The following is a 23,827-nucleotide window of genomic DNA, read 5'->3' as shown; positions in this document are numbered from 1 at the left end:
CACATCCAGTGCCAAATCAGTTGATTGGTAGAGGCTGCTTGACGGGCTAAAGAGAAAAATTCTTATGCTGTATTTGGGCTCTACCAAATATCTACATATATGGTGAGAATATGGGAATTGTGTCCTAACCTCCAAAAACAGTGCAGTAGAATATGCTGGTAAGAATTTGGTGTCAGATAACCCTGCCTTCTAGTTCTTTGGGCTATTTACTAATTCTGTGACCTTGGGTCTTCTCATTAGTAAAATGGAGATTTAATAGTACCTACCTCGCTGGCTTGGAAGAATTAAGCCACTATTAGCTTTCATCTGGATTATTCCAGTAGTCTTCTAATTGGTCTGCCTGTTTCCACACTTGTTCCCCTATACTTTATTCTCCACATAGTGGCAATTATGATACCTTTAATACGTAGATCATCTTTTCAGTAAACAGTACTGATGAAATCAATTGGATATTCCCACGGGGGGCCAAGGAGGAAAACATGTACCTTGACCCGTAACTAATATATATAAAAACCAAATTCAGATTTAAATGTGAAAGATAAACAGTAAAACTTTTAAAGGAAAACAGAAAAATAGGTTTATAACTTTGGAATAGGCAGAGATTTCTTAAATAGTACACATACCAAAAAATGTTAATCGCAAAGAAAAAATGGACAAATTGCCTGTGTTAAAATAAAATATTTCTCTTTATTAAAAGACACCATTAAGAGAGTGAAAAGGCAACCTACGAAAAATACTGACACAGATATAAAAGATTTCACATGAAAAATATGTGAAGAACTCCTACAAATCAACAATGACAGACAATCTAATAGGGGAAAAAAAGTGGGCAAAAAAACTATAAAGTACCCTAATGTCCAATAAACAGGAACTCACAATGATTCCCCAAATAATAATTTGGCTGCTAAAAATATCTGTTGTCTTCCACTGCATTAATAAATTGCAAAAAAAAAAGCTAATTGTTTCATAAATCTCTTTACTAAGAACCACTAGGATGTTATATAACTTTTTGCTGAGTTTTTATTTTACTTTTGGAAATTCTTTTTTCTGCAAGTTTTTCCTTATAACAAGATAAAAGAATGCATCTCTTATTTTTATCCTTTGTTTCTAAGTCTCTTCACTGGGACCAAACCGTGTAGTCTGATTCCTCCTTGGTATAGTAGCTCTGTAAAAAGTACAGAGGCCACACTTCTCCCAGATGCTCTTTTCTCTAGGCACACTTCTCCAATTATTTTAACTGATCTGGTTTCCAGATCCCTCACCAGCCTGGCCCTTTGGGTTTGTTTGTTTGTTTGTTTGTTTAGTATTCTTAAAATGTGAGTGATACAAAGTAGGAAGCAGTTATCAGTGGACTTTTTTTTTTTTTGACGAAACTGTGTTCTAAGTAGTACTGCTTTGGGTGAAAATTGGACTAGGTAGCCTCTAGAGTCCCATTGAAAACTGAATCTTTGATCCTAGGAAAGGTCATTTGGTTTCATTTGATAATTCTGATTACTCAGAAATGGATGTGTGAGTCCTATAATTTGCCTGCCCTTCAAGGAGTTATTAAAATTGGACTTAAGTTTTACCCTATTTAAGGTCCGAACACTTACAACCAGGGTTCCCAAAATTGGGTGTGGCACATTCCACCCACTTAAAAGACCCTCCAAGAGGATTCCTGTAGTTTCAACTCTCTTCCACTTCCTTGGGGGGTGTATGTGTCCTCAAGTCTTAAAGTGGAATAAGTGTTAGCAATTTCTAGTCATGTTCTTCCTACATCTCTTGTCTGGAGCTTTCACATATACAACATAAACTCAAATTGGCTGGGTTAATATGATGAATCAAAGATGAAATTTAAAAAAAAATAGTCACAGGGATATAAACTACAGCATATAGGAAATATATTTCAGTATTATAATATTATAAAATATAATGTAATAACAGTATGATTTCAGATGGGTACTAGACTTATTGGGGTAATCACTTTGTAAGTTAAATAAATGTCTAATCACTATTTTATATCTGAAATTAATATCGTATGCCAAATATAATTGAAATTTTTTATTTAAATAAATGATTAATAAAATAATTTTTTAAGGAAATGAAATCCTACATTTACGTTTAGTAAAATAATTTGTATAAGTACAGGATAGGGTGACTTGGTTTAACAGTGGTTCAAGTTAAAAAACAACAAAAAGGTCTAATTTGTACCCTCAAGGTAGTATAACTATGTAAAATGCCATTGTATTCCTGACTGCTCTTATGGAATAACAAAATTCAAATGTAGTTGTCTAGAAAGGAAGGTTTCCATGTTTCTCTTCGTGTGTGTGTGTTTTATATTTTCTTTTTTTTTTTTTTTTGCCCTTCTGTGTTTTCCATCCTTATCTTTCTACCTACTTCTTTTCCTTAATGTTGATTAGGAAAAAAAGCACTTAATTACTTCTGAAAAAAATCAGTGAGCTCTCTTCTGTAAACGAGAGATAGGATCCTGTTTATACTTGGTTCTCACCACACTAGACATTCTCAGGACTACCTACATTCTCATTCTTTAACCTTTGGGCAAAGGAAGAGTATTCAGGTCTGGCCTTATGGTTTACTTGTCTCAATCAGGGCATATCTGATTGAGACTGTTTGTTCTGATAGTTTTGGGACAGCACGATCTAGGTCTAAATGAAAACCAATTTGAAAGCTCTAAAACTACATGTAGGGTGGAGTACAGCTTATCCGCCAGACAAATTTTATTGGTAAAACATTTACCTAAAAAGCCACATTGTTCTTATGTAAGCCACCTACCCAGAAGACCCTTCTTCTGTGACATGGTGGCTAATTGCATCTCCGCCTTTAGTATGACCAGAAGGTGCCTATTTTTCTATTTACGTTTGAATGGAACCTTACTGGTTCAGTAGGCCTTATGGATTACCCCAGCCCCAGGCAATTCCTTGTCTACTCCTTTACAACCACCCATAGTGCTTTTTGTATCTGGACCTCAAGACATCTGACCTTTATTATAAAATTTGTTTTTCATCCAAGTGAGATGTAAGCTCTTCCACTAGTTGATACTTACTTACTGAGGGTTTTCATCTCATAATCCCACCATCTATCAGAGTGTCTAACACATAAATGTTTGGTAGACTATATCAATCTCAGATTCTTCTATCTAGTCAACTTTTAAATATATGTGTTTGGGTTGGCGAGGAATGGGAATGTAGAATTATGCCTGTCCATTCCCAGCCTCAGCTTGGCTGCTAATTGTGTTCTATGCCAAAAGGATGTAGGCAGAATTACCTTTTGAAAAGTTCTTTATAGGCTAGTTATTAACATTAGTGTGTATTTTTGGAACTTAAGAAAGTGGAGAGTTGCATCTTATTGTTGCATCATGTATATTATTGGTAGAGAACAAGATGCATTCAATTTATTTTTTAATTCTGAGAAAATTTGTTACAGTACTGATTGCTTCTAATAGTTTATGCATCTTACACAAACAACTAGGTAATATAATTTTTTGAACTTCAGTAAATTGCTGTTTCCTGAACCAATATATTTTTAAACACTACAAATTAGTCAAAATCATCTATCATTTCTTGAACAATTCTAAGTTTGGAGTCAGAGAACACTGAATCTGGTTAATGTAAACCATATAAGTCTAGCTGCTTAAAATACTTTTATTTCACATATTTTAAGCACACAAGATACTTATTTAGAAAACAAGTGTCTGTTAGCTTGAATGTATATGTGTATATATTATCATAATATATTGCTATTCTACTAGAGTTGGGGTTCTTAGCCTGGAGTCCAGTAACTCCCAGAATAGAAGGAAAATCAATGAACTTGAACAGGGAAAAAAATTATCATTTTTATTACCAACCTCTGAGTTAAATTTAGCATGTCTTTTAATTTCGAATGAGGGTAGCAAAACAGTTGTAACAGTAACTATGATTTTTGCTGCCAATAGAACAGATATTTTCATAGAATATTATAGTTGTTGCAGATATCTTAAACTATCCTTTATGCTTTGAAATTACCAGTGTTAATAGGCCTGCTTCTAGATCTTATTTAATATGTTAATAAAGCCTATATACCATGCTACAATTTTTTTTAACATTTCGATGATAACATATCAAATGCATAATTTACTATGTATTTTGTGCATTTAAAAACATTTTGAAAAGACTTCCAAAAGGGTCCATGGTGTGCACGAATAAAATCCCTCTACTAGAATATCCCAGTAAATACTTTGTAATATTTTTTTCATAGGTGTTGCAAGGGAAATTAGATATGTTACCTTACTGACAGTTCTTAAACTGTGTTCATCTGACTTTAATGTTAAAATTGTCCACATACTGCATTTATATATAATACTTATGTAAAAGCAGAAACAGAATAGCCAGATATTTTTGTGGTTAGACACCTAAGATGAAATAGAGACTAACAACGATTCATTTTAATTCATGAGAATAGTTCTTTTGAAAAGTATTTCTGAAAGAATTAAGGATGAATATCTTCTAAATCTCAGACTCAGTATACATTATTATATTTCAGGAGTACCCCAACTAAGAAATAACTAGCTCCTAATAAATGAAAGGTGAAATAAAAATGTATATACATTTCAAAATCTCATTTGAATATCATGTTAAATATTATTTTTAAAACCAGCTGTCAGTTTTCCATTCCAGTTTCACTTTGTAATGTTTTTAGCTTATGTTAAATGAGTTTTCATTCTTTATTAACTGTCGTTACCCCAATAAATTTAATTTTTAAAAAGTTAGTTTTCATTCTTTTGGTTTGAATTTCCTTTGTGAAAGGAAGGAGTTTAGAAATTTTAATAGGCACAGGAGAGTAAATGTAAAAACTCTTTAAATAATTTTTTAATTTTCAATTATAGTTGGCATACAATATTATATTAGTTTCAGGTGTACAACATAGTGATTAGACATTTATATAACTTCCGAGGTGATCATCTTGATAAATCTCATACCCATCTGACACTATCATAGTTATTACAATATTATTGACTGAATTCCTTATGCTATACTTTACATCCCTATGACTGTTTTGTAACTACCAGTTTGTACCTTAATCCCTCCCCTTTTCTCACCCCTCCAACACCTCTCCTATCTTGCAACCATAAACTTTATATTTTTTAAACAATCTAATAGGTAGCCTCCACAAAGATAATTAAATTAACATTTATTTGAGAGCCGTTATTTGTTAAAAACAGAGCTAATATTGATCTCTTACTTTGTTGTCTTTTCTACCTCAACGATAAAATTTTTAAAAAGAGTTCCTTACTAGTATATTCAAGTGAGAATATAGCAGACCTGAAGTTGTTGCTTAGCTTTAAGTCTTTACTGGTTGTTTAAAATAATGTTTTAGGAAAATAAATTTGAAAGATAGAAAGGGCTGAGCATTTCAACCAATAGTTAGTGCATTGTGATAAATGACAAGCCATTGGTATGGTCTTTTGTTTTTTTTTAACTTTATGGTGTCTGTTTAAAATGTTAATGTAGTTTTCCATTCTGTCCTGCCAAGGATATGGACATGATTTGTTTTTAAAGGCACCATTTTCTTAACGATTTCCTTAATTTTTAATATCTCATAAACTTGTTTAATTTATTTGGTTAATAAAGTAATACCTGTAAACCATAGATGTGGGCTGTTGTTTATTTTTTTCCAGTAATCTCTCTGCTAGTCATCTTGAGTTGGCATTTCCCTTCATTTTCCATCATCTTCTTGGTCCAGCAGGGTTTCTGTTCCATTTTAATGAGGCATGGGGAGGTATGTGTCAGAATTTTAAATGTACAATCCTTTTAATAGTTTTGTGAGGTCAGATTCCAAGAGTAAAAGAGCAGAGTCCAAAATCCCAAGATACCACCTTGACTCTTACAAGCAGTCTTACTTGTAAAGAGTATATTCTTAAAGAGTTAAAATATTTTCCTTTTTATTTCATATGTATATTTTGGAAATTAAATATTTTTATGTAGAACATATTACTTTATATCGAGAATGTGAGGCAAGTAGATCACATTAATTAACCTGTTTTTGTAAATCTGCATTTTTATGTGTTGGCATTACTTCACCTGAATATATGCTTCATCAGTAATAGCCAGTGAGTGCTTCTTACAGCATAAGCTGTAATATCCTAATAGGCTCAGAATTATACACATAATTATTGAAGTATTTTCTAATAACCAGCTTTGTTATTACAAGGATTATTTTATATATCTAAAGGTTTAATAGGTACCAAATGTAGAGTTGTAAGATTTCTGCATCAGTCGGCCAGTGTGGCATGTACACGTCAATTAAAATGATTGAATATTAGTCCATATGTCTCTAAGTTTATTTTTTTAATTATGTACCCTATCAGTAAATAATTTTGAGCATCCTGTGTTATGTGTGGAGTTTTTAAAATTAAACTATACATTTTTATACAATCACAAACTAATAACTCATATAGTATACAATATGGTGACGTTCATATGACCTCAGTAACTAAATATTTTGGACAACTTGTGAAATTTAATTACATTGTTATTGTTTTTACCTTGGAATGGAGAAAAAGAGTTAGCTCTGCCATTGTTTATTTGTGTTTCCGTCTTTGATATTAACATCAAACTGTGATCCCTGTAGAAATCTTATTAGGCATGTCTATTTGTGAGGGACTGTTTAGTTAAAAACTATATATAATATTTGTAGATTCACTTTAAAAAACAAATGAGTAAGAACACTGCTGTCAGTAGTCAGTACTGTGGGATATCTGTTCTCCCTCTAGAGCTGGCCCATTCCATTCCTGTCACTTGGCCATCTAACTTTTGAACTGCAGATGTAGTCCCAACAGGAATTCTTATACATTTCAGGAAAGAGTATAAATTGGCATGATGAGTTCAGAGAATAGTAAGGCAATACCTATAAAATTGAAAGTGTGCATCCTTTAATCCAGCAGTTCTACTGCTTTGTGTCTATCTGGAGAAACTCTTATGTGAGTGTAAGACATGCACAAATATATTTGTTTCAGTACTCTTCATGATAAAAAAAAGTAGAAACATTCTATTTTTTACTAGGGAAATAGATCACTTGTGATTTTATTTGTATAATGGGACCATTTTCTAATGGTAAAAGTGAATGAACTAGGTGTCTATTATCAACGTATATCTCAAAAATATAATATCGCACAAAAAAACACAAATTTTAAAGGAAAGATACTATGTAATCTCATCTGTTTAAATGTATTAAACGCAGTTGATGGCCATGCCACCCTGAACAAGCCCAATCCCGTCTGATCTCAGAAGCTAAGCAGTGTCGGGCCTAGTTAGTACTTGGATGGAAGACCACCTAGGAAGACCAGGTGCTGTAGGCAGAAAAAATAAAAAATAAGGAATTGTAAGCTGGCAAGGTCCTTGTAATCTGTGATGTCAAGCAAGGGTTGCCTCACGTAAAAAAAATAATAATAATAAAATTAAAAACATTAAAAAAATTAAAAACAGTGGTTAAAAATAAATAAATGTTTTAAATAAAAATAAATAAATAAGATAGATAAATGTATTAAACGCAAACAATGTTGTATATTATTTGAGTACACGAATATATATTAAAAGGTTAAGAATATGCATAGAAATCATATACCAACTTTATGATAGTGATTACCTGGATGTGTGGGGTGAGATTTGACCTGTGTTTATACTGTTTTAATTTCAGAGAGAGAGGAGAGAGAGAGAAATGTTCAGTCTGAATCAAATATGAGAAAACATATTTCTCCCTAGTGGGTACATGGTCATACTATTGGTTGTATAAAGGTCCATTCTTTTCTTTTCAATATTTTCTAATGTTTCACAATGAAAAGAAAGTACTTAATAAAATGTTATTATATGTAGAAAGTCATTTGACTGTTAAGCTGACTGGAATGATAGTAAGTTTTTAAAATTTTATTTATTGGATTTTATCTTGTTTCTAATTTGTTTGTACTTCTAAACCCCAATATAATCACCATGAATGGTCAAGTTGAATTGACTATCAATAAATGAGGATTTTTATATAAAGTTATTTTCTTTGCTTTATAGGAAAAACGTCAGAGAGAGGCTCATTTTCCCTATACAGCAGAGACACCGGTTTACCAGGATGTCAAGTAAGTTTAATAATTACAAAAGCTGTGAGATTATTTTTTAACACATAAATAAAGGTTCTAATGGAGGAGGTAGAAATTTATCCAATTTATTTCACCATTATTTGTGCCTTTAATTTGTGACAAAATGTGTTAGATTTTTAGTAATTGAAAATGTTCTTATGCTACTTCTGCTTAAAATAGTTTCCCTTCCCTAGATCACCAGACCATCTTTATCTATCATTGAAGATTTTAAAAACTTGCATCTGTTTTAACTGGAAGCAGAATAGCAGTTATTTTCCTACCCCTTTCTGAAATACTTATTTCTGAAAATGATTTTTACATATTTCCTAAACAAAATAGTTACTGATACATTACATGAAGAGCATACATTTGCTCTGTGCAGCTTGAATATTCTGTATAGTTATTAACATTAGAAATATTTTCATTTCAGTCCTACATCTAATCAATTTTTTAGGCTTCCTCTAGTCTCTTGGGAACTGTTTAACTCTTCCATATTCCCTAGCATGTTGCATATCAACTAATGGCCATCTTCTTTGCTTTTTTCCCCATATGTTTAGACTGAGAGTCCTAAACACTCAATTCACTGCAGATTTCCATTAGAATCAAGCCAAAAAAGAGTAGAAAGGAAAGGCAGAATATATTAAATTTGTTTTCTGTCTGCATGCAGGCCCTAATTTCACACATGGGCATGTGAGCCAATTTTAACTGTCATACTAACAATACTACTCCATTTAATACATACCCCATCATTGTGCCATTTAGAGTCAGAGACTTAGGTTCAAATCCCATCTCTACAAGTTATCACCTATTGTCCTAAGAAAAGTCATTTGACCTTAAATCCTATTTCTTCATTTGAAAATGGATTTCCTCATTTGAAAAACAGAATTAGCGATTTTTGCTTCTACCAACTTTGTAGGTCTCTCTGAAGATTAAACTCCATGTACTTGTCAAAACATTTTATAAAATAAATGAATATTTTGTAAAGGTTCTGGTTTCTATAACCCATAAATGCTATTCGAGTCCTTAATATTGCTTTTTTTTTTTTTTAAGTTTATTGAGGTAACATTGGTTAATACAATTATATAATTTTCAAGTGTACATTATAATTTGACATCTATATATTCTATTGTGTGATTACCATCCAGAGTCCAGTTTCCTTCAGTTACCATAAATCCTTAATATTGTTTTTAACAGATCAAAAAGTTTGAGAGCCACTGTCCTAATGTCCACACTACTGCTAAACTTAAGAAAAAAAACTATTGTAACCTCTTTGAAACTACAGGTGTGTCTAATAAATCATAGTTAATGCTTATATTAATGAGTTTTCACTTACATTTTCTAAAACTCTCTTGGCAAAGGTATTATTATTTAGTTAAAATCAGTGGTAAGGTCTATATAATTCTCCAATTTTGCAAGATGAATCTTAACTGTTTTTGCCAAGAATTAATATATATTTATACCAGAATTCTCATATTAAAAAACATTTATTTTAAATGTACATTATAGTGTTCTGATAACAATTGCTACCATTTACTGAATGAGCACCAACTGAGCCCGGGCATTGAATTAAACATGATCACATTTGATCCTTTTAACAGTACCCATTTTGCAGATTAGCAAAGGGGTGTTCTCCAAAGGTATTAATAATTTGCTCAAGGCCATACATCCAGGAAGTGTTAAACCTTCTAAACTCATGCTTGATGTTTTTAACTATGATGGAACTATACTCTACCATAAGAATCCCTTAGATTCCTAGTCTATGCCCTTATCTCCCTCCCATTTTAACTTGTTTGTTTAAAGAGGGGCCTGAGAATTTATATTTTTAAGTCTCCTAGGTGATTCTGATTTACATGGGCTAGGAATTATGTTTTGAGAAACCCAGTTTCTCTGCATATACCAACTATAAGCATACATGAAATATATAAAAAAAATAAGATCACTGTTTAACAATTATTTATAACATATTGGAGAGATCAGACAGGGCTGTGGAAAAGAGAAAAGTAAGATTACTGGAATGCATGAAGTATAAAACAACAATATTGCTATATACAAGAAGATTTAAAGGTATTCAAGTGAGGGAAAGGTTTGTTTATGAAGAATTCACAGAAAGAATGCATGAGCCCCCAAAAAGGAAGCCCAGAATTCCGCACAGAAGAGAGAAGATTATACTGCATCAAGGACAAATACCATCAATGAAGACAGGAGGACTCTTAAAACAAGTAAAAGATTCCTCGATGTGAAAGAAGCAATGGCTTTGCTATTTATTATTGTTACTTAGTTCTGACTCTGCTGCAATTTATAGGAGAGATTACTATGGGTGGTCCCAGCTGATTAGAGGCATAAGTAGTAAGCTCAGGAAATTCAAGAGTTTAAAAAGATGTATTACTCCCATTTAAAGAAAAACCTATATTCCAAGTAGTATTTATTATAATAGGTCAGAGAAGAAAAAAATACACCTAAACGACTAATTGGCTGCCATTTTGTCTTACCTATTCACAAGTGACATAAAAATCTTAATCACACAATGATAACACAAAGAAATATAAATAGTGACTACAAAATTACATCTAAACACCACTTTGAAACCATCGTCCTTCAACAAAATTCCCCAAGGAACATTAACTCTGCTATTAATGTACATAAAATGCTGCTGACATACTGCAAAATTCAGGCTAACTTAATAATGCCTGATGGGCTTTACTTCATGTTAAGATGATGTAATAATATGTTGCTAAATGAGTCTCCTCATATTACCTTCACAGCAATTGCATAGCTGATGAGCCATTAAAAGGAGACTGGTGTAGCAGTATTACTGGAAACATTGATAGATCATTCTGCAATTGAATTTTTTTTGTATTGATTCAACACAGAGCATAGAAGCTAATATCTTTATTAATAATGGGTATACTATTTTAATAACTGCCATCATGGATTGAAGAATTCTTTTATCATTAACAACAGTTTCTCATTGAAATCTCTTAAACAATTATTTATTCAAATAATTTATATATGTTTTTTCTCAAAATATTCAAACTTAGAAGAGGAAGGGTCTTGTTTTTTTCCACAGAGATTTAAATTTCCTCAGAATTCTGGTATTATACCCTTGAGAAAATGCCAGTTAACTTTAAAAAGTCAGTTAACATTTAGTTATTTGGAAATTTACCCATACCATTTACTTCTTTACCATATTTTGTTCCTATTTTAGCCAGTCTCATTATATGCAGACATTTGATAATGATAAAATGATAAGATTCAATACATCAAGAAGATATAGCAATAATAAATGTGTATATACCTAATAACGAAGCTTCAAAATAAATGAAGCAAATATAATAGGATTAAAGAGAAATAAATGAATTCACAATTATAGTTGAAGATTGGAATAACTCTCAGAAATTGACAGAATAACTAGAGAAAAACTTAGTAACGACATAGAACTAAATGAACTGTCAGCTATCTTGACCTAATGTTTATAGAACTCTGTTCCCAACAACCAAAGAATATAAAAAAATTCTTGTTACATACAACAGTATTGAACTATATGCTAGTCCATAAAACTAAGGCACTTGTTACATTCAATAGTATTGAACTATATGCTAGTGCATAAAACTAGTGTCAATATACTGACAAGGTTTGAAGTCATACAAAGTATATTTTCTGACCACAAAAGAATTAAACAAGAAGCCAGTAAGATACCTAGAATAACACCAAAAATTTGGAAATTAAAAACCTATGTCTAACCCATGGTTCTAAAAAGAAGTCACAAAGGAATTTAGAAAGTGATTTTAACTGAATTATAATGAAATGTTATATAGTAAAATGTGTTGATGCAGCTAGAGAAGTGCCTAGAAGAAAAGGTATAGCTTTAAATGTTTGTATTTGAAAAGAAATTCTACAGTGCACCACCTGAGGTTCTGCCCTAAGAAGTTAGGGGGAAAAAAACACAAAATAAGTAGAAGAGAGGAAATTATACAAATAAAAGCAGAAATCAATGAAATATTACACAAATAATAGGAAAAACTAACAAAGCCAAAGTTTGGTTGTTTTAAAAGGACTCATAAAATTTATAACTCCTAGCTAGACAGATTAAGACAAAGGAGTGCGGAAGAAGGAGAAAGAACAGACATTACCAATATTTGGAATGAAAGAGAGATTTATCACTGTACATGGCATATATGTTAAAATATAATATGGAAATATTGTAAATAATTCAGTAAACTTGACAACTTAGGTAAACAGATTTTTTGAAAAAATACCAACCGGAGACAAGATGAAACAAAAGCTATAAATGAAAGTAAATTTACCTCAAAAACTATCCCACAAAGAAAACTTGAGAGTCATACAGTTTTGTTGGTAAATTCTTTCAAATGTTTAGGGGGAAAAATAACACCAACCTTATAAAAATTATTTTCAAAAATAGGGAGCACTTTGCAGCTCATTTTATGAGGTGAGCATCACCCTAATACTCAAACCACATATCTGGTTTGTACCAGAAATGAAAGTTTGTCTTAACATTTGAAAATCAATCAATTCGGTTCCCCAATTAAGGAAGAATTGAGGAGAAAAACAATATGATTATTTCCTTAGATGTAGAAAAGGTATTCGACAAAATCAAGTACTCGTAATAAAACCTATCAACAAACTAAACATAGAAAGCAGGTTCCTCAATTTGATAAAAGATATACATTAAAGATTTATAACTGAGTATACTTAATAGTGAAAAAGACTAATGTTTTCCCCCTAATATTAGGAACAAGGTAAGTTTTCACTCTCATCGCTTTAATTTTATGTACTGGCCAGTGCAAGGGAGAAAAAAAAAGACATAAAAACTGGGAAGGAATAAATTAAGCTGAATTTTCAGAAGATATGTTTGTGTGCATGGGAAATCCTATGGAATCATCAAAAAGACAACTGAAACTAGCAAGTGCTTTTAGCTATGTCACAGAATACAAAGCCAATCTAAAAAATCAATTGTATTTCTATACACTAGCAATAAATAATTAGAACATGAAATTAATAGTGCCATTTATAGTCACATCAAAAAGCATAAAGTACTGGGGGATAAGTTTAATAAAAGATTATAAGACTTCAACAATGAAAAGTATTAAAATACAGTAGTTCCACTGTGAGGGATATGTTACAAGACATCAGGTGATGCCTGAAACCACAGATAGTATGAACTCTACATATACTATACTGTTTTTTCCTATACATAAGTACTTATGATAAAGTTTAATTTATAAATTAGGCACACTAAGAGAATAACAACAATAATGTAAAATAGAACAATTATTATAATATACTGTAATAAAAGTTATGTGAATGTGGTTTTTTTCTCTCAAAATACAGTATCCCCTCTTATCCATGGTTTCAGTTATGTTGGCCAGCTGGGATCTGAAAATATTAAATGAGAAATTCCAGAAATAAATAATTCATAAATTTAAATGGTGTGCCATTCTCAGTAGTTTGATGAACTCTCATGCTGGCCTGCTCTACCCCATCCAGGACATGAATCATCCCTTTGTTCACATATTCATACTATATATGCTCCCCGCCCACCAGTCATTCAGTAGCCATCTTTGTTATCAGATTGTTGCAGTATCACAGTCTTTGTGTTGACGTAATCCTTATTTTATTTAATAATGGACTCAGAGCACAAGAGTACTGATACTTTCAATCCAGATATGTTAAAGAGAAGCCATAAAGTGCTTTCTTCAAGTGAAAAGGTATGTACATATAGGAAAAAACATGGTATATAAAGGGCTTGGTACTATGCATGGTTTCAGGCACTTGGGGTCTTGGAACATATTTCCCACAGATAAAGGGGGACTGTTTAATCTTACTGTATTGTACTCACCCTTCTCTTGGTGACATCATAAAATGCTTATATGATGAGATGAAGTGAGATCATTGACAGTAGGCAGTGGGACATAATGTTAGGCTACTGTGGACTTTGTGACAATACATAACAAGCAACTTTGTGGTTGCTTTATAGTCAGCTTGAGATTTTTATCTCACCACTCAGAATGGCACACAATTTAAAATTTATGACTTCTTTATTTCTGGAATTTTCCATTTGGTATTTTCAGACTGGTTGACCATGGAAAAACTGAAACCACAAAAAATGAAACCACAGATAAGGAAGGACTACTGTAATGCTGAGAGGAATAGAAAAGATCAAAATAAATGAAGATAGATGCCATGTTCATGAATTAGAAGGCTCAATATCATTTAGATGTTAGTTTTATTAGGCTATAGATTTAATGTGCAGTCCTAATCAGAATTCCAGCAGGTTCTTATTGACATTGACAAGATTATTTAACCCATTTCCCACTTGCCCTGAGAATGCTCACCAGGGGCACTTGTGGCTACAGCATTTATCCTGAGATAATTTGTGGATTACAGTCTTAACCATACCCCCAAAGTTTGCTATACTTCTCCTATGCTTTCAGAGAATTATATCAAAACAGGACTGATGCAATTGGGATAGCTTGTTTAAACAGAAAACAGATGCCAAATGATCGGGAAAAAAAGGATTACAAAGGGGACAACTGTAGCCAGATTCTGTGGTGAACTTATGGCAGTGAAATGATGTGACAAGAAGGAGGTGACAATGTTGTCAACATTTCACAATAATACTCTGAAATAGACAACAGAAATGGAAAGAAAACTAAGAAGCCATGTGTCATTGTGGATTATAATGAGAATATGGGAGCAGTGTACTCGGCTGATCAGATGCTCGCTTCTCATCCAACTGAGTGCAAAAGGCATAAGTTTTGGTATTGGTATAAGAAATTCTTTTGCCACCTTCTAAACATTACCTTGCCGAACTTCTACAGCCTGTTCAAGAAGGACAGTCCTGAGCACACAATCAGTCATATAAACTTCAGACTGACATTGATTGAAAGAATGCTGGAAAAGCATCACAAGCCAGGGCAGCAGTGTCTTCAAGGTCATCTGTGCTCTGAGGATGTCATACTCCTTCACCTGTCTGGAAGACATTTCCCCAAGAACATACCACCAACATCAGGAAAACAGAATCCAACTGGTCACTGAAGTTTGCTGCTGGCACAACGACAAGGATGGCAAGAAGATCTGGAGGGAAAGGCGATATTTTTGTGCAGCATATGATGATCTGTTTTATGTTATTCTATGCTTTAAAATTTAGCACACAAAAACAATTATTAAATACCGATCATCATATACATTTCTGTTACATTAGGATTAGAGACAAGTTCTGTTTAGAAATAACTCTAATAACAGTTTTTATATTTTACTTTTACATTGAAAACCAGTCAGATTTGCTTTAGCCTCAAAGAACATGTTTATGTAAATTTAGATTAATGCTGGCAGCGAGCTGTACTTTTTTTTTTCTGAACGGGAAATGGGTTACACATTCATTTGAAAAAGTCACAGGGTTAAGAACCAGAAAATTTCAAAAAGAAGAAAGGAGGAAGGACTTATTTTATCTGATTTAAAGACTTAACTGTAAAGCAATACTAATTAAGACAATGTGGTGTTCATAGAAAGATTGACATATATCATGGAGTAGAATAGAGTCTAGAATAGGACCCACACCTATACAGTAAATAATGTTTGAAAGAGCACCCCAGCAATTCAGTGAGAAAAGAAACATTTCTTTAACATACAGTGCTGAAACAACTATATACCAATATGGCAAAAAAAAAAAAAAAAAAAATCAATCCAACCCTATACCACACACAACCATAAATTTTAGATAGATTATAGACTTAAAAATGAAAACTAAAAAATAAAGCTGCTCGGGGAAAAAAATAGATAAAATTTTTGCCACTTCAGGGTAAACAGAAGTTTCTTAAGGAAGACATAGAAAGTATAAAACAAAAGAAAAATTAATAAATTGAACTTTATCAAAATTAAAAACCTGTGTCCAAAAAAGACCTATGTTCATCAAGAAAATGAAAAGAGAAGCTACAGAGCAAGAGAAGGTATTTGCAACATGTATCTGACAAAGGACTTATATGTAGAATACATAATAACCCCTGACAACTAAATAATAATAAAGAAGCAACCCGATTTTTTAAATGGACAGAACACTTAAGCAGACACTTCACAAAAGGAGATATACAAATTGGCAATCAGCATATTAAAATAGCTCCACATTACTAGCTATCAGGCACATGAAAATTAAAATCACAGTGACATACTAATACACATGTACCAGAACAGCTACAATTAAAAGATGATACTTGCTAGAGGGGCTGTAAAATGGGTACAATGAGTTTAAGAAACTGGCAGTTTCTTATAAAGTTAAATATGCATCTATCTCATGAGTTAGCAGTTTTACTCCCAGATATTTATCCAAGAGAAGTGAAAACATTATTCATAGAAAGCTTTCCTTACGAATATTTGAAGCAGCTTTATTCATTATAGCCTAAAACTGGAACAACTCACATGTTCATGAACAAGAGAGTGGTCAAATGACCTGTGTTATGTTCATACATTGAATGTATTCAGCAATAAAGTGAAATGATCTAATGATCTCAGTGATGTTATACTGAAGGAAAGAGGCCAGATCTCAAAAATACTGTATGACTCCCTATATGAATGTTTATATGATAGGCAAAATAATCACATCCTAATAAAAATCAAATCAGTGGTTACCAGTGGGAGAAGGTTCTACTGTCAAGGGACCCCTATTTTCAAGTTGATGGAAATGCCTCGAGTCTTGATATGCATTCATCAAAACTGAGTAGTACACTTAAGATCTGAACATTTTATTGTATGTAAAGAACAGCTTACTTTTTAAAAGATGAAAAGAAATGCCATTTACAGTAATATATAAGGAACTTAAAGTGTTTAGGAATAAATTTTAACAAAAGACTGAAAACTACTAAACATTACTTAGAAAAAGTTTTAAAAACCTCAGCAAATGCAGAGATGTACCATGTTTATGAATGGGAAGATAATATTCTTAAAGTGTCAATTCTTCCCAGATTGATTTAGAGACTAAATGCAGTCTCAAATATAACCCCACTGGTTGTGTGTGAGTGTGGCGGAGGGGGTGGGGGGAGTGGAATTTACAAGCTGATTTTAAAATTTCTTTGGAAATAAAAAGGACCTAAAAAACCCAAATCAGTCTTGAAAAGTGAAGAGCAGAGTTGGAGAATTTATTCTACCTGACTTTAAGACCTAGTATAAAACTGTAGTAATTAACCAGCACAGTACTGTCATGATTGAGAAATATGACGTTAGAACAGAGCCCAGACGTACGACCAAGCTTATGTAGTTTGTTTCGTGAAAGGGCTGTGTATGCAAAGCTGTCCTCAAACACCAAAGGTACTAAGAGGCCAAAGAACGAGGTAGACAAGTTCTGCTTATCAATTTAAAGATTATAACAGGAGACTTAGATACAGAAAGCAGTCTTGGGCAGAAGCAAGATAAATGTATCCCTGCACCTTCCACAATCTGGGAGTCAGTATTTGCAAAACATGTATCTGACAAAGCACTGGTATCCCAGTTATAGAAGGAACTCCTATAAGGTAACCCAAGGTTTCTATAGTTCTTCTCTTCATGAAAGGAGATTTAAGTTCTGTGGATGAACAGATTTCCAGTCCCTTCTGGACTTGTAATTCTTTGGTCATTTCAGGATCATTTCTAGTTGGTAGCGTGATTACAAGCTTCCACATAAAAGATACCTATGGTATAACTACTACTTTTTCTTTCTATCTTCCCCTTTCTCCTCCAATAAGGCTTTTCTCCTAAGGAGGACAATTTTCCTTAGCCAGTAAGAAATGACAGTTTTAGAATTTGAACTATGTTACTTGATGGAGTGATTTCTGACAGTAAATATAAAGAAAACCCTAAAAGGTTAGACCAATGGAATAATTATCCAGCCTAAGATACCTATAAAAAAAATAAGAAAGTCTTGCTGCTTTAGGGGAGGAAAGTTTTTCTCAATCCCCTTAGGGTCCCTGGCTGGGTTTGAAAGCAAAATGTCATATTAACAGGAGAAAAACATACAAAATATAAGTTTTATGTGACATAGGAACCTTCATAAGGAACGGAAGGAAACAGCTTATCTACTTTTATGGTAGGTTTGATAAAGAGTGGACAGTTGTGAAGGAATATGATAGATTAAAGAGTATGAGATAATTGTAATAAACTAGGGGAAATTTAACAAGGCCTATTTGTCACGATTTTTCTTGGCATCCCTTTGTCTTTGGAGATAAGGATGTTCCTTTCCTCCAGGTATAGGAAGGGCACCTCTCAACATTGAAGGTGTTGTGGCCTGTTTCAGGGAAGAAGGACTGGGGGAATGGGACGACTAGAATCACCTCCTGCTTCTGTGGGTTTCTCAAAATCCTCAGTTTAATATATTCATTAGGCCAATGTATCATATTTTGGGGTGGTATATCCTGAACTGCATCACTGCTTTTACTTTTTAAGTTGGTAAGACAGAAATTTTAAAGCACTTTAAATGATTTCAGTAACCCTAATTGTTTAATATCTAGATGTAGTTTGATTTGAGGTGATTCTTTTACAAATTTCTGTAGATTTAAAATAAATGTCCTAAGAAGTATTTGAGATGATTTGTTTTATTTCAAACCCACTTTGAATCAAATAATAGGAGATTTTTGCACTGTTTCATAGGACTAATTTTACAGCTCCGTATCTCACAATGTAGTGTTTTGTTATATTTTACATATTATTGGCCAAATTTTGGCAATTTTAGTGTTCATTTGTAATAAAAAGAATCTCTTTTTCCCTAAGGACTATGGTGCCCTTAATAACTATGGTATTTCAAAGTCACAAAGATAATGTTGCAACTTTCATTTTAAGAAGACCAAATTCTCTTACAATTTAAATGTTTCATCTTTTCTTTCATGCTTCTTTCTTATTAGGTGAAAAATGCAAGGGAAACATCTTAAGGCATTACAGGATTTGCTTAACAAATAAAGAATCGAATCAATATATATTTGTTTGTTTTATCGTGTATAAGGAACTGGACCAAGCAACAAAATAAAAGAATATCAGTCCTCAAGAAACGTACATTCAAGTTGGGGGAGACCAGCCATGTACACACCTAAAATTAACTAAAATGATAAAATGATCCATAGTAAATCTCAGGTAACTAGCACAGATGTGTTAGAACTCAGAAGAGAGAAAAATAAATTAATGTGATTTTGAGATTTTGCAAAAAAAGTATAGAACTCCAGGATCTTGGAGAATCGGTAAAATAACAGGAGTAGGGAGGAGGATATCTTGAAGAAAGAGAGCATATGACTAATGAAATAGAGGCAGTAATATTCAACACATTTTGTAGCTGCTTCCTTGATTTTCTTTCACCAAAACTATAAACTTGTGAAGGCAGGGTCACTGGCTATTTGTTTCTTATATTTCACAGGTATCTAGTTGTGTGCCTGACAAATAGAAGGTATCAGTGAACACCTTTTAATGAGTGTATTTTAAATGAAAGTTAAGTGAATGTTTATTCTAAGAATAGTAGCAGTTTAATTTGGCTTGAATGAAATATTTATTAGGGAAACAGTGTGAGATATTCAAATTGTAAGGACGATGCTTGAATGCCTAACCAAAGAGTTTGTATTTTATCCTACCAAAGGGTTTGGGGTTGGACACGCTGTGTGGCATGACAAAAAATACAAGTGTTTATTAGCAGTTAAGCTCTGGTTCAGGACATACAAGAGAATTTATAAATCGGAGACAAGAAAACTATTTGAGATGTTATCGTTGTAGGCCACATATGAAGAACAGTGGGATGGGATGTTATCTTAGTTGTCATATAACAACAGCACATTATGAGTGTTAAAAGATAATTGTTTTAGATGGGTAAAATTATGGCTTTCCTACAGATATAAAAATGAACATGTATATAGATTTTATCAGTGAAGAAATTTGTAAGATATTAGAACCACTTCAAAGGAAAATCTAAAAACAGACATAGTCATAGATCAGAATTATGGAAATTAATGTTCAAATGGAGACAAAACTTCTTCCTTTGGAGTAGGGTGGGGGAGGTATTGAGAGTGGGGGAGGGTGGTTCATCCCTTCACAAAATTTTTTACAAGTCTATCGATAAGGATTATTTTGCATTGCTAACAATTAATTATAATTTGTGTGGTTGCAAAATAGCTCCCATAGAATGAGAATCAGATACCTGAAAAGATGTGCTCTAGACCCCAGAGGTCAGCAAACTATGGCTGCCAACCAAATATCCCCTCTCCTTTCCTTTTTTTGTTTTGGTAAATGGTTTTATTAGAAAATAACCATGTCCATTCATTGACATTTTGGCTACGGCTCCTTTCTTGCTACAGAGATGGAGTTGAGTAATTATGCCTCACAGAGCTTGGAACGTTTTCTCTCTGATCCTTTACAGAACAGACCATACTCTAGGTAATGCAGAATTTTCCATTGAAGCATAGTTTTTTCCTATATAGATATGTGTTTCTGACAAGAGAATCAAAGGCTTTCATATGGAGCCAGTCATATACTGCCCTGCTGTTTTTCCAAGAAGATTAAAGTTAGTTGTTTTTAAAGAGCAATTTGGATATTTCTTTACACAACAGCAAACCTGATAGTAGGGACTTTTAGCCTTAGGCTGAATTATTATAAACATAATATTTAGAATAAGAAGTTGATATTGTATACCAAATGAATTTCAAAACGGGCATAAGTAAACTAAAACTCATTCAAAGAACTCGCAAATAAATAGTAAAATAACTTGCAATTCTAGCACATGGTAAATGATTGAAGGACTGAAGGCTGTTTAATTTTAAAAAGAGAGGACTCCAGTAATACGAGAAGCATCTTCAAATTATTTGAAGCATAATTTGGCTTGTTCTGTAACAAAGGTTAAAACTTTGGACAATGGGTAAGAGTTAAGCAATCCTGATTTTAACTTAATATAAGAATGTTCTCAGAAAATGGAATATTCAACCATGGTAGATAGTGACTTTCCTCTGACTGGATGTGTTCAAGCAGAGGCTAAGCATTCACTACTGGGATTTTTATAATAGAGGGATTAGAGCAGCCGTTGTTTGATTGAAATAAAAGACCTTAAAATGTTCTTCCAATTTCATGAGCTCTCAAGTGACAGAATGCTTTCAAAGAGATGCTGATGATCCATCTGAGATTGGAGACTAGAAATTACTGTTAACATTAACCTATATGGTTTTATATGTGTTTTAATTTTTACTCCAGTAGTACTCAGCAAACTAAATGTAGAAGCATAGACAGCAAATATTTGGATTGATATAGTGATCAAGTTTTCAGGCCAATTAGGTAGGTTAATGATAATATAATAATACATAATGGGTATATGTCAGACAGTAGTACAACGCATCGTGCTAAACATCTTACAGACATTTCATTTGGTCCTTGCAATGCTATGAAAAAAGCGTTGTTGTAGTTGCTGCTATTGCTATTACTGTTATTCCTCCTATTTAACAGTTGAGGAACCTGAAGCTTCAGGGATTATGTAATTGATCCAAGGTTTCATTTCTCATAAGAGGAGTAGGGATAGGAGAATTGAGATAGTGATGAAATAATGGTTACTACAAGGTCTAGTTTTTGAAGGAAGAAAATGAAGCCATGATTTAACTTTGAGACTAGAAAAGAAAAGGTCAAGATAATTGGATGTCTTGAGGCGAAAGAGCAAGTGCAAATAGTATTAAGGGGGTGATGGTGCTGTAAAGAAAAATTATGTCAGAGTTGAATGTTGGGCTTAAAATTTTCAGATGTCAAGTGGTTCCCAGTACTGATAGCATCTTTTTGGAGTAGATTATTGGATAATGAATAGAGGATTATTAGAGTCAGGAATATTAAGAAGACTTAACAGTTTTATACTGGATCATTATCAAAGCTAGCCAAGAGATGATTCATTCATGAAGTAGCATGTGAAAGGATCATGCACAATGGCTGGCACACAGTAGGCAGTCAGAGAATGTTTGAATCTGAGTCCTGTGATCTAGGAAAGAGAGTGCATTAGCAAGAAGAATAAACCATCAGCTGCCTACAGAGTAAACTTCTGGGATTTGTGAGTTGTTTGGAACATAGGTAAAATAAACTTTTTGTTGGGAGGAAAGTCTCATGGGAGTATCAGGTAGTAGGCAATTTAATTTCTTGCTTCTGTTGAAAGGCAGGAGAGAGATTATGCAGGGGTTACTGTGGCAGGGAAAAAACTTCATTGTTTCTTTGTTTCCTTACTCTCCATAAAATTTGCTAATTGTATACTTTTTTTGGTTCTTAGTGTTCTTTGGGAACATTGTTTTCAAAAGTCAGTTAATTCTTTTGAAAACTTATTTCAGGAGAAAAGAGTCTATTAAATCATGACTGGAGGTTAGACACCATCTTTGGGAGGTGGGAATGAAAAAAGAGGTTGACTACAGACTGGATATTACATGATAATAAATTGTTGTCAGTTGTGGAGGAGGGGCATGTAATGAGCTGAGAGATAGCAAAATAAAGGAAGCAGGAGCAGCAGAATGCTGACATTTGTTGAAACTGGGTGAAAAGTACTTGAAGTTTTGTCGTGCTGTTTTTTTATTCTACTTTTTGAAATTTGAGAATTTCAAAACAAAAAGTTTATTTTTTTAAAGATGTCCAGTATAGAATGTTCAAAATGTATTGTATGCCTAACTATATGCCTACTACTGTCTTTGATTTTGTGTTACTCTTAATTGTATTCTTGAAAATGAAAGGCATTGGGAAGAGGGGGTACTCATTTAATAGATGTGAACACTAGCATCTACTAGGGAAAGGGAGTGGCTTCAAAGTATTAGAACCTCTGCTGAAAATCTTAGGACTATATACCACCATCTCCACAAAGGCAAAAGAGAAATGGCATTTCTTTATCTCCTATCTTTTTAATGTTAAGCACCTCACATAGTTGGCTTCTTTGTATTCATAAAAGAAATGGCTCAAAGGCATGCTAGTAGCTTTGCAGATGACTTTCCGAGGGCCCTATTTAACAAGGAAGTTTCTAAATTCAGACATTCAAAAAACTGACTTAGGAGGAAACATACTTAGAGTGTGCCCCTTCCTAACCTCATGAGAGTCTGCCTTTTAGAAATCCCTTATAACCATTTTTGGAAATAGGACTCTCTTTATGGAAGGCAATAAAATACTAAAAGTTATTTTTATTGCATATTTTCAATTATTTAAATACTGGATATATTAAAATGGCTGTTAGCTTGTTGTCCTCATAGTTTTTGGGTTTTTTTTTTTATTTCCAAGACATCTTCCTTTTATTTATCTATGTCCCAAATATCTCTACATAGTATCTTTTCATTGGCTGGTACAGGATTCAGGAGAAAAGTTCAGAGAAAAAAATTAATGAAAAGGAAGTATCAAATGGTAAAATTTCCCTCTGTTGCTGATAAAGATTTGGAAACAAACTGCTAAGATTACCATGTTTTAGTAATTTAATAGTACATAGATAGTTTCTTTTTTTTCTTTTTAAGCCAGAAAGATTGGGCTGATTGCGTTGGCAGGAAACATTTGATGGATGATTGTCATTATCTTCTCAAACCTGCATGACACTTTTAAGTATAGAAAATGATCATTAAATTTTCAGGAGACCATGTTGAGATTATAAGATTTGAGACTTGTAAAAGAATGAGCATAACAGTTGGCTTGTGGTGGTTGGTGTGTTTTTATTGACCTGGGAAAGGAATAGAAGCATCTCAGGTTTTCTTTCACTTTGTTTCCCTGTACATCTCCATTTCTTCA

At 32.9% G+C, this 23,827-nt stretch overlaps 1 protein-coding gene and 1 pseudogene across 5 annotated transcripts in view; both read left to right on the top strand.

The window, feature by feature from the left end:
* Positions 1 to 23,827, top strand: part of TCF12 (transcription factor 12) — a 292,040-nt gene that overhangs the window by 184,299 nt on the left and 83,914 nt on the right. For all 5 annotated transcript variants that reach the window (XM_025038866.1, XM_006920328.3, XM_025038865.1 and 2 more), the window contains one exon: positions 8,034 to 8,098. In XM_025038866.1, coding sequence (XP_024894634.1) covers positions 8,034 to 8,098 — 65 coding nt within the window. The remainder of the gene's footprint in view (positions 1 to 8,033; positions 8,099 to 23,827) is intronic.
* Positions 7,215 to 7,333, top strand: LOC112469789 (annotated as a pseudogene).

Source organism: Pteropus alecto, unplaced genomic scaffold (genome assembly GCF_000325575.1).
Source record: "Pteropus alecto unplaced genomic scaffold, ASM32557v1 scaffold86, whole genome shotgun sequence".
NCBI classification, from domain to species: Eukaryota; Metazoa; Chordata; class Mammalia; order Chiroptera; family Pteropodidae; genus Pteropus; species Pteropus alecto.
This window is presented reverse-complemented; position numbering and strand designations above follow the sequence as displayed.